Raw genomic sequence first — 12130 nt, forward strand, 5'->3', positions numbered from 1 at the left:
AAGATTCCAATGGTGGGAAGCCCAGTAAACATTTAAGGCAGTGGTTCTCAACCTGGGGGTCAAATGACCCTATCACAGAGGTCGCCCGATTCATAACAGTAGCAAAATGACAGTTATGAAGTAGCAATGAAAATGTTATGGTTGGGGGGCCTGTATGAAAGGGTCGCAGCATGAGGAAGGCTGAGATCCACTGTTTTAAGGGTTTCCTCAGACACTGGACTTATCCTGAGTAACAGCAGGGGAAGTGGAAGCAACTGATTTGTAACTATAAATAAACAGCTAGAATCATACAAATACTTGAACAGGATTTACAACACCCCTACCCACCCATTCACCCATTCCAGTCCATTGACCACCGAGTGTACCCTTCCATTTCCATTGGCTTCTCCTTTTAATACAAGTGCTCTGAAGGGACTGTTGTATTTTTCTGTGATATCATGAAAAGGGTCTGTTTCTGTGAATTTGTGAGACTGGCATCTCACAAATGGTAGGTCACAGAAATTTCACTTTGTACCGTCTTGTTGTTGGAGGACAAGAGGGGGCCATGAAAACACAAAGTGGCGTAAGCCTCTCTCCACACCAGGCTGGCTTTGGGTGGGGACAGGAAACCTTTGGATAACTTTGTAAATAAAATAATGCCGTTGTTCTTGGTAGGAGAAAGACGGGGCTTCCCACTCCTACTTTCGACTGAGTGATGGCCTCGGAAACTCACAGGGGCGGTTCTACCTTGTCCCGTAGATGGCTCGGAGTAGGCATTGACTGTGACTGGTACGTCTTTCTCGCTCTCCTGTGAGACTTGACTAAGCGAGCCTGCGTGGAAGCCTAGGCCCTCTGAGATGACAACTCTCAAGAAGGATCATTCTCATAGCTCTTGGCTTGGTTGTAGGGACTCCCCCTTGCTGGTTTAGAAACCGAAGGATCACAGCACAAAGAATAAAGGTGGCAGAAGTACAGATGTTTATTATGCATCAGCTTAAGCCCTTTTATGCTTCTGACAAAGTAATTAAAAAAAAAACATACAGATCAAAGGACCTCCAGGGTTTGATATTTCAAAAACACAGATAAATAGCTTACTACAGATAAATAGCTTCACCCTTTGTGTGTCTCCCAGAAGCATCTGAAATTTGTCCACGGGGGGTGGGTGGGTGGGTCTGCGACAGGGATGTATAACCAGTACATCCCTATCCCCTACCGCATGGGAAAGCAATGTCCAGGGATTGGGTTGGTAGAAGGGCATTATGGACCCATTCAAATTTCCCCCAAGCGACCAGTCCCTCTTTGTTCTGGGGAATGCTCAGGTAGCTGCTACCCAGGAGGTGGCGGGAGGGAAGTTTGGGAATCGGGAAGATGTATTTGTGACTTTTGTTACAAGCCATCCACAGCTCACCCCCATAGGTGAGAGGCCTCTAGTTGGGAACTGGAATATTCAAACTCATGTCAATTATTCTTTGGACTCTCATTTCAGAAAGCAATGCTGATTTTCTAAATTGAATTTGACTTAAAAAAAAAATCACAAAAAATCCCACACGCAAAAAAGTAGAAAATGTTATGCTAAAAAAATGATCCCCAATGAAACAATCAGTAGCACATTACATCTGTTACTTGTCAGTCCCAGTTCCCACTAACGGTGGTCTCTCTGTTGTTTCTTTCCCAGGTTGCTGGGCAAGGGTTACACGCCAATCTTCATGTCCACATTCTGCAGGTTCCGCGTCTCATCGGCTGTCATGCACTGGTCTGGGGTCGCTGAGGGCTCCTTGTTCACCAAATGCACCATTTCCTGAGACTTGCTGGCTTCTCCATTTAGTTCACTCGGCTTTCTGTTCTCCACCGCGCCATTGCCGTTGATCACCAGTTTCTTCTTCTGTCCACATCTGATGGCATACCGTAGGAGAGGAGGGGACAAAGACACAACCGTCAGCATTGTCACCCCATTGTCACCATCATCATCTCCTCCACTCAGGTTTACTTATGTAACAGGTTTTTTGACATGTCATTCGGGTACCACACAATTCAGTGCAATCATCACCACAATCAACTTGAGAATGATTCCCTCATTCTGGCGCCCTTTATCATTTGCAACTTGTTATCCCCCAACCTCCCCCGGCAGATCCTACCTCAAACACAAAATCAAAACCCACCTGACCAAACTCACTCGCCAAACCAACTCACTTCTGACTCCTGGAGTCGATTCTGACTGATAGTGACCCTGTAGGTCAGAGTAGAACTGTCCTTCGAGGTGCCAAGTCTCACTTTTTATGGGAAGAGAGGCCCATTGACTTTCCCGGTGGTGCATGGAAGTGCGATCCCAAGGCCAGCAGTTAATTAGGGACCAGCTGCTGCTCTTCAGGAGAAACACCGGGTTTTCTGCTCCAAAGCATGACAGCCCCAGGCAGCAGTTCCACCCTGTCCCACAGGGTCACTATGCGTTGGCATTGAACTGATGGCAGTGAGAGAGTTACTGTCTGTAGATTTACCAATCTTGGATTTTACATAAAAAAAATGATATCAAAAACCCCAACAATGAGAATAAAATAAAACTTAGAAAAACCTCCATCCAAGTGAAATCAGAAGAAAAGCTAGAACAAATTAAAAATGGGTCAATGATCCATGTTCCATGGCAACCTCTCTCTCTGCAGGGATCCACTTTCCAGTGCCCTCTGTCTGTGGGCAAGACTAGTCACGCTGCTGGTCAATCAGCTCCCGGGAATGCAAAGGAGCCTTAACCCAGTGGGAACTCTGGGGATGGACTTTGGGCTTTCATCGTCATCCATAGCCTTCTGCAAATCGGGTGCTCGGAATACCACAGAGGTTTAGGGCGGACTCACTCTGTGTTCAGTGCTTTCTCTGCTACATCTTTCGGACTTTTAAACAACAGTGGTTCTAAAAGTGAGGCCCCTGGGCCAGCATGAAGAGAGTATTACCTGGGAAATGGTTGAAAATGGACATTTTTCAGCCATGTCCCAGATCTACTGATCCTACTGGGAAAAAACAAACCTGGGGTGGGGGACCAGGATCTGTATTTCACAAGCTCTTGGGGAGATTCTAATGCACAATCAAGTTTGAGACTCGGTGATCACAACCCACCTGGGTAGCAGGTGCTCTGACATCTCCTCTATTACAGGTGAGGAAACCCCTCTAGCCCCAATCCCACTGGCCTCGGGTCACTTTGAACTCAGAGCCATCTTTACGGGAGCAGACAGCCTCGTCTTTCTTCCAAAAAGCAGCTGGTGAGTTTGACCCATTGACCCTGCAGTTATCAGTTCAGCGTTCACCCAATAGCATCTCCACAACTCCGGCCAAACCAAGCCAAATTCACTGCCACTGAGTACCCTCCGCCTCATGCCCCTGGAGGCTTCCTGGGTGGGCTGTAAATCTTAGTAGGATCAGAAAGCCTCAACTTCCTCTACCCCGCCCCCCCTCTGCCCCCTCCCCACCCCCCCCAGGCTTGTGGATTCAAATCACAGACCTGTGGCTAGCAACCTAAACGTCACCCTTTACAGCACCAAACATCAGGGCCCAGAAAAGGCACGGACGTGCTCCAGGTCACTGGGTCAGTAATACAAGGGTCAGGATTCAAACCCTGGTCTGTCTGGCTCCGAAGTTCTAATTCTCCTTCGGCCCTGTGAAGTAATGGAAATGCTTCCCTGCTTTTGAGGGTTAGCTATTTCCACAGGCTTAGGCTTATATAAACCATCAACATGATGACTGTTAATCATTCTGATTTGTGTATTCAAGAGAGACACACCACTTCCTCTTTCTCTGTTGGCCTGATCAGGGTTTTTATTGCATGTACCGAGAAGAACAAAACTTTCTAGAGGTATAAGACCACATTGATTTTCCCCTAACACTAATTAACGACTTTGTCACCCCAGTTAGAACAGGCTAAAGTATGTAAATTGTTAACTATTGCTTTATGGGTTCTTGGGAAATGTACTTGAGATGCAAATGCGGAAGTGAGTCTTCTATGGAAGAGCTTGACTTTGATCTTATCCCTGGGCACGGCCCTGGTACGGCTTTACCACACCCAGTCTGACACATTGCTTCCTCTTCCTGGAACATGATCATCGCTATACATGTCCTACATGTCCGAGTCAGATGGTGCTGAACAGAAGCAAAGGTTCAGAGCCTCACAATCACAGTGAGGTGGGGGAGAAGAAAAATGGGCATTTATTGGACGCCTTCTGAATGCCAGGCACTTCACCTGTGATGCCACAGAATGTTGCTAATCATCCCCTCCCTGCTAGTATTATCCCCATTATACAGCAGTGGAAGCTGAGGCCCAGCAAGGTTTGAGGTCTCACAGCAAGGGCCAGGCCTTTATCAACAAAGCCTGGGCGCTGCCCAGCTCTACCAAGGCTGCCAGCCATCTGGAGACTTGGAAGCCGCATGAAGTCAGAATGGCTCACTTTGCTGCTGGATATTTGTAGCCGTGGAGACAAAGCCTCTATTGTTCAGGTTCATGGGCCACTTCCTCTAGAAAGGCCAAGGCCATACACCTTAATCTTGTATTTGGGGAAATAGAAAGTATACCTCCTCAGCAGCAGGTCTACCCTTCCTCTCTGGCACGGTGCTGGATGAGGGGTGGAGCAGGATGCGTGAACGGGGCAGCCATTCAGGGCAGTAGGCGTGCACACAGGCAGGAGGGAGCGTGGTCAAGAACAGGGGCCTGAAAGCGCTGCTTTTGAGCCCTGACTGAACATGACTGAACACTTGGCTTGCAGTCTGACTGGGAAAAACTCATTTAACCTCTCTGGGCCTCCCTTTTCTTATCTGTAACAGTGGGTATCTCAGAGTATCAACGTCACAGGGTTATGGAAAGTCTTGAAGCAGAGCATGGCTTTCAATAAGTGCATTGATTATTGTTATTACCTGGTGGTTCTTATAAGTGGTAAGGCAATTAAGGCCTTGGACAAGCATCTAGAACAGTATCTGGAACATACTAAGTGTTCAAGACACACTAGCTGTAATTGTTAATATGGGTTAGGACACGTTTCTCATATGTCATCTCACTGCCTCCATCAACCTTGCTGTTATTACTAAGAAAATTATTTCAAAGGCCAAAGGTGCAATGCTGCTTACATTATTTCAATCTCTCATGTGGTCGCCTGCATTCTTGGGCAAAAAGGTGTCTTATAAAAGTAATTCTCACTTGCCTACTGAATTAGTTAATTGTGCCAGCCTGGCCAATAGTCACATGTGGGGCTAATTGAAAGGCAGAGGGATAAATGGGTGGTGAGCCTCGCCTTTCTAGTTCTCGGGTCTCTTGCTTTGTGATGGTCGCACCAGGGTGCAGCTGCCTTAGCAGTTCCCTGCTTCAGCTTGCAAGATTGACTTCCTACAAGACATCCCCAAGGAGAAGCCACATGGACCTATCCCGATGCAGCCCTGGGTGCTGGAGCAGCTGTGTGGAGACCCCTGCTAGTGCTGAGATGCTTATTCGTTCACTGACTCAGCTTTCCTCCTGCAGTCGGCATCATTGCCTCTGTTTTGTGAGGTGGAGGACTTTGTGGACTGGTGTTGGGTAAATGGGTTCATGTTGGACTTGTGGGCTTGGGCAGCATTGGGTTGGGATGTTTTCGTGATGCACACTTTCTTTACATAAAACTCTCTTATACATGAGTTGCTGTGGATTTGTTTCTCTAAAGTACCTAGACTAATACACCCACCTAATAGATCATTGAGGAGTTAAATGAGATTTTGTGGGGGAATCAAACACAAAAGCTGTCTGTGCATGGCGGGGGTTTAACGTCATGCATCTAAATGAGCTGATTTTGCTGACCGGTAATAACAGAAGAATACTGTACCCGGGCTTAGTCTTACCCTAGTTCTCTTTGGATTTATGTGTCTCTGTTTGGGGGCCTTACTTTCTTTCTTTCTTTTCTTTTTTTCAAGCCAGGATTATGTTTATAAAGTACTCAGTGAAAGGATCAGTATTTCAGGCATGCAATAAGAACTTTTGATAAACAAGTCCTAATTTTTTTCCCTCGTTCCCAGTTATCAGCATTAAGAAAGGAACCTCAGCACTGAAGGGCGTTCAGAGACCATCTAGTTCAACCTCTTCCCTGTGTAACAGCTCTGAGAACCAGGAGGTCAAGGGTATGATCCAAAGCCCCACACCTCATCAGGGCAAGGCCTAAACTACAACCAATTTCCGGACTCTCAGGGCCAGAGGTCTTGCCAAACTTTGTCCTGCAAAGATTACTTTTCAATTCATTTCAAGAGTTGTGTCATTCGATGGAGCAATCACAACCCATATTTGGTGATTTATATGAGAACAAATTAACATGAGACAAAATTCAAGGTTCAGTTCCTCGCGGGCTAAGTGTTCAATAGCGTCATGTGACTGGTGGTCATCAAACCGACAGCACACACGCCGGCCATCTTCCTCACTGCAGAAAGGTCTGCTGCCCGGTGCTGTGCTGATGGGAGAGCTGGTTCTTGGGGAGAGCATAGGAGACAGATTGCAACGAACTAGAAGGAAGAAATGCCTACCGAAATCATGGAGCTTTTGTAGACAGGGTTTACCAAGCGCTGGTGACTGCCCACTGGGTTTCCAGAAAAGACATTCATGACCCTGAAGGTAAAGCTGGTGAAGGCTCTTTATGCCCAAAGCAATTGTAGGAGCTCTTCTATGGTAAGGGCTCCACATTTTTCTACTCCTTACACCATTAGGATAAATTCTTGATGGGAAAGGCACCTGCCGTCTCCGCTTAGACCTCACTCAGTAACTGGCAACCCATGTGACTCCGGAAACAAATGTGTTTCTTAAGGAGAACGAATCACGTAGGGTTTCCACAGAAAAGCTGCGGCGCGGAGTCTGCTATGTGATGGGGAACAACAGGAAAGAGAATGTGGGGGATGGCCCGGGTGGGAAGCACAAAAGGACTCATAAGAGGCATTGTTCTGGGGTTGACCCGAAGTCCTGGCCACCCTGTGGGTGTCAGAGTAGAACTGACCTCCACAGGGGTTTCAGTGGCTGATTTTCATTTATTTATTTGGCCAAGTCTTTCTTCTGAGGTGCCTCATCTTTCTCCCCCTGGGTGGGTTCATGGGTTCGAACTTCTGACCTTGGGGTGATCAGCCCAACAGGTAGCCTGCTGCACCACCCGCTCCACATTCACCATGCGTCTGGAGTCTGACTCCCCACGACTCTATAGGAGTTGGTAGAACTGTTCTGGGGGGTTCTGAGACTGTGTACAGGAGGAGAAAGCTGCTTCTTTATCCCATGAAATGTAGAACTTAGTTTAGAACGGCTGACCTGGTGGTTAGCAGGTTAACACAGAAGCCACTACACCCCAGTCTCCTTAGAACCCCTTCAATCAGGTTCTTGAAGCTGGTGTTGCTCACAGATCACTGTGCCACGGAGGCCCTCACTCAATCTTGCATGCCAACTTCTTTCTTTCTTATTTTTTTAGAACTATAATCCATACAAGAGTGCCTGGCATGGCTTCTGTTCTCAAAAACTGTTAGCTGACTCGAGCAGCCCATCCTTGCCTCCGAACCTCAAGAGTCTTTGGATCTCTCTTCCTCCTCCATAAAAACCACTCGTCTGGGAGCCTCTCACGCGCCCTTGGCTGAACACGTGAGTGCCCTTCTGCAAGCCAATATTTTCAACCAAGGAGTCCTGGCGGTGTCGTGGGGAAAGCGTTGGGTTGCTAACCAGAAGGTCAGCAGTTTAAAACCACCAGCTTCTCTGTGGGAGAGAAAACGAGGCTTTGTACTCGCGTAAAGAGAGTCTTAGAAGCCCACAGGGCCAGTTCTACCCTGTCCTATAGAGTAGCTACGAGAAAGAACTGACTCGATGGCACTGAATTTGGTTTTGCGAGTTGATTTTCAACCAAACTCCTTTCCATGAAAACAGGCTTCTGCCTGTCTTCAGGGCGACACCCCAAGAGAAAGGCCACAGACTGGTGAGAGCATTAGACACGGGCTGGAGGCTTCAGAAGCCCACGGAGCCTGGAGGCCGTCTGTCGCCGTTAACCACCCTTCAGCTGCGTGGCAAATCTGCTTCCAATTAGCAAATCAGGACATCATCATTTATGGCATCCAAGTAGCTACTTTCCTGGTGAGACACTCGCTGTGCCGGGTCCTGCATGTCCCTGTTTACCTGTTGCTAGGGCAACTGCTGGTCTTTGTAGGGGCCGATGGGATGGGGGGAGGCGGGAGTGGGGGCTGTAATGAGGCCCTTTCTCTGCTGCTGACATGATGGGGAAAGATGGAGAGCTAACCAGTCACCCTGTAAGCTGCTCTCAGGGACAGCTGAGATGCTTCACTGAAGACCCCCACCCCCTCACCCCGACAGCACCCAGGGCTGATGTTTCAATGGTGACAAAGTTGTGGAACTCTATACATCAGCCGAAATCCTGCAGGCTGCGTCCCCGAACATAAGATCTGATTTCGAACACGAGGAAGTTCACATTTAATTGAGTACGAGTAATCCCAGGGACAACAAGGAGGCTGAGGAGAAGTAAAAGGACGTAGTGAGGCTCCCTCAAGTCACATAATTTAAATTCAAGTACACACAACAACAACAAAGATGCCCCATTTAGTTGATCATAGCTGTTTCAGGAGGTCTGTTAGGGTTTTCTCTGCCCCTTCTAGTGTTTGTTCCTTACACGATTGGCTAGAAGACTGGGGGTTCAGATGACTCAGAGGTGCCTGTAGGGAAACACTGGCGAACTGCTTCTGAAAGGTCCCAGCCATTGAAGGACTGCTGGGATGCTGCAGTCCCACTCTGCAGACCTAGGTTCAGTGACACTTGACAGCAACTGGTCAGTTATAGCAATCAGTTATGTTGACTTAATTTTTTTTTTTTAATTATGTTTTCAAGGCTATAGACCAGAGCAAAGCTATGAACATAGCAGATTTATTAACTTGTAAAATGACATTATTTGAGTTCCTCCAATAGGAATGTACAGCCCATGGCATGGGGATTAGCTGCTCACTGCTTTCCAAAGGCCATCCACAGTCTAAAGACCTCGCCTTGCCAGGAAAGTTTTTCTTTTTTTTGGCCAGGCGAGGCTTTGTAGAGGTTTACATAGGTTGTGTAAAGACACAAGCTGCAGGTATCTCCCGGCTGGCTGGCTGGATGATGTGGCAAAGCAAAGGCCACCCTTGCGGCTTTCACGTAATCAAAGGGAACCTCCGGGGGCATGTACCCAAGGCTCGCTCGTGTGTGTGCTCGCAGGAAAGGACTGCGCCTCGGAACATCCTGGGTGGGCAGTTCAGACGTCCACTTTTGGAGAGGCCCCCAGGACCGTTCAGTCGCCTCGATGGCTCGAATCCCTTGTTTCCCTTCCCTTCTCTTTTGGCAACACTATTTCTGGAGCCTTGTCATGGCTCAAGCAAGGATGTGTATCCTGTAAATAACCTCCAAACGTACTGTCCTGGGTTGCGGTACGAATCAAGAAGAATCGTTGAGGTTGTGCTAATAGCTCACAGGTCCTTCAAGAAAGAGGAGTGTCTGCTCCTTACGCAGCCTTTCTTGCTGGGGTCGGGGTCTAAATCTGCCACCAGGACTCATCATTGGTTTATAGACGTCCCTGTCAAGGAGCCCTTTCTAGACTGTCCCCAGAGTCCTTTCAACAGTGGTGTCTAGAAAATAGTGGTTCTAGGACAGGAAACCACAACAAAGCAACAAACGTGACCGCAAACTGAATGTCTGCTTCATGTCAGAGTGCCAGCAGATTTAGGAATCTGGGCAGGACAAAGAGCACTACAGCCCCCGAGCCTGTAAATAAATGTTGATTTAATGACTCGCTGAGAAGGTACACACCCTTCTGAAGAAGGCATTCACAGCTTTCATCAGCTAGTTCTGAAATGTACATGCTACCACAGAACCCTCAACCACCATGAAGCCCCGCTTCATTCAATTATCCAGGTGTTTCTGTTCTTTAAAGAACGTGCCAGAGCAGACCTTTCGGCCTGGAATATGTACACGAATCCCTGAGATCTTGTTGAAATGTAGATGGTGATATGTCTGACGAGTTCCCAGGGCTCTGGGGCTGCTAGTTCCAGAGACCACGCCCATCAGCAGCAAAGGCACAGGTCACAAGGAGCACTTCCTTACCTTCTTCGACTATTGACAGCGATGCAGACGGCGAGAATCAAAGCCAGGGCCAAGAGGGATGCCAAGATGATGAGCCACTCTGGAATGGGTGAGCCAAAAGACACGGGTGAGCTTTGGAAATGCACTTTGTTAACAACCATTGTGTACTTCGTACATCGAGTTGCTCCAGACAAGATGGGCAGCACTGCACAGGGGGCCCAGCTAAAAGAACCAGCCAACATGCAGATCCTACTGGGCATTTTTTGTTGTTGCCTACAACAGTTTTGATGAACAGACCTCTTGCTTTAAACTTTTAAAATCATGCGAGATCTCCAAGTTCCTCTAAGAGAAACTCGTTTCCCCAGAGCTGCAGCACGAGTTACCACAACTTGTAGATGCACTTGGTACGATCTTATTACATAGACTGAAGGAAGGTTATGCTTCCCTTAAAAAGAATTCCCTTCCCTATCTCAGAGACTGAATCCCACGTGCGATTAGGAACTCAATACAGAACCTGAAATCTGGTGTTGGCAGTGGGGACACTCTTGTGGAGTGCTGTAGGGTTGTGAACTTGAGGGTCATTTAGCAACATTTGTCAAAATCCTTTAAAATTGTTCATACTTTTGATCCAGCAGTTGCATTTCCGGGTATTTGTAGGAACTCAGAATTAGCTGTGTGAATTCTCATTATTATACCATTTATAATAGGAAACATTAGAATAGCATACATTAGAATAAGTCCACTGCATCATATAACAAATACAGGGAAAGAATATGTAGGTACTGACATGAAAAGCTGTGCCCAATTATTAAGGAATGTTAGCTTTCTACCGAGTGTCTATGTTAGAATACATTTTACAATCTGAATGACATTGGTAAGGAGTATAGCAACAATACAATACTATTGCACACATGGATCCAAAATGCTGACAGCACCGAATGCTGACATAGCTGAGGGAGCAACAGGAACGCTCGTTCATTGGTGGTGGGAATGCAGCCACTTTAGAAGACAGTCTGTCGGTTTTTTACAAAGCTAGCATAGCTAAACACAGCCTGAGCACACAAGCAGCAATCGTGTTCCCACATGTTTATTCATGTGACCTGAAAACTTAACCTAATCATGAGTGTTTACAGCAGCTGTATTCGTACTATACAGAACTTGGGAAGAACCACAATATACTTCAGAGAGTGAAAGGGTAAATGAACTGTGGTCCATTTATATAAGAGAATATTATTCAGTGATAAAAAGAAATGAGCTATCAAGCCATGAAAAGACCTGGAGAAAACTTAAATGCATATGTTCATATGAAAGGAAGCCATTTAAACAGGCTACCTATTACAGGCTACCCACTCTATGACATACTGGAAGGATACAGCAAAAGATGAGCGGTTGCCATGGGTCCAGAGCATGGCTGGGAAGGACAAATGGTGGCACACGGGGCATTATTAGGGCTGTGACATGTGTGATGCTGTATGATATTGTATGATACGGTAATAGTGGATTCCCAGCACCATGCATTTGCCAAAGCCCACAGAGCTATACAACACAAAGAGAAGGTGCTAATGACCACTAGGACTTTAGTTAATGCTGCATCACTGTTGGCTCTTCAATCGTAACAAACACGCCAGACTAATACCAGGTGTTACTCATAAGGGGAATTGTATGAGTGGTGATAAAAAAAAAAGGGATATGTGGTAGTTCTCTGTGCTTTCTGCTCAATTACTCTGAAAATCCAAAAACTACATGAAAAAATAAAGTCTGTCCTTGAGAAAAAGAAAAGCAGGCAGGTAAAGCATCCATTGAGATGGTGAATGTGGTATCTTAAATAACAAGTGACTTATTTTCAGTCTTCTATTCAGCGGCGTTTTCAAAAAGGTCTTCAATAACTGTGCATCACTTATGGACAAATAAAATGTTCTATGCATGTGAGGTAGTTAGTTTATTGTGCCAACCTGGCCGATAAACACATGTGGGGTTAATTGAAGGGCGAAGGAATAAATGGCTCGGTGAGCCTCGCCTTCTAGTTCTCAGGTCTCTTGCTTTCTGATGGTTGGACCAGGGTGCAGCTGCCTTAGCCAGTTC

General features: G+C 46.8%; 1 protein-coding gene across 12 annotated transcripts in view; it reads right to left on the minus strand.

The window, feature by feature from the left end:
- Positions 1-934: 934 nt before the first annotated feature.
- CD44 (CD44 molecule (Indian blood group)) overlaps positions 935-12130 on the minus strand; it is a 93008-nt gene continuing 81812 nt past the window's right edge. For all 12 annotated transcript variants that reach the window (XM_045290864.1, XM_045290857.1, XM_045290858.1 and 9 more), the window contains 2 exons: positions 10070-10148; positions 935-1871 (listed from right to left, as the gene is read on the minus strand). In XM_045290864.1, the coding sequence (XP_045146799.1) occupies positions 1670-1871; positions 10070-10148 (281 nt within the window). In that variant the 3' untranslated portion in view covers positions 935-1669. The remainder of the gene's footprint in view (positions 1872-10069; positions 10149-12130) is intronic.

This window comes from Echinops telfairi, unplaced genomic scaffold (genome assembly GCF_000313985.2).
Source record: "Echinops telfairi isolate 266 unplaced genomic scaffold, ASM31398v2 ScPeMD7_60;HRSCAF=208, whole genome shotgun sequence".
In the NCBI taxonomy this organism is placed as follows: domain Eukaryota; kingdom Metazoa; phylum Chordata; class Mammalia; order Afrosoricida; family Tenrecidae; genus Echinops; species Echinops telfairi.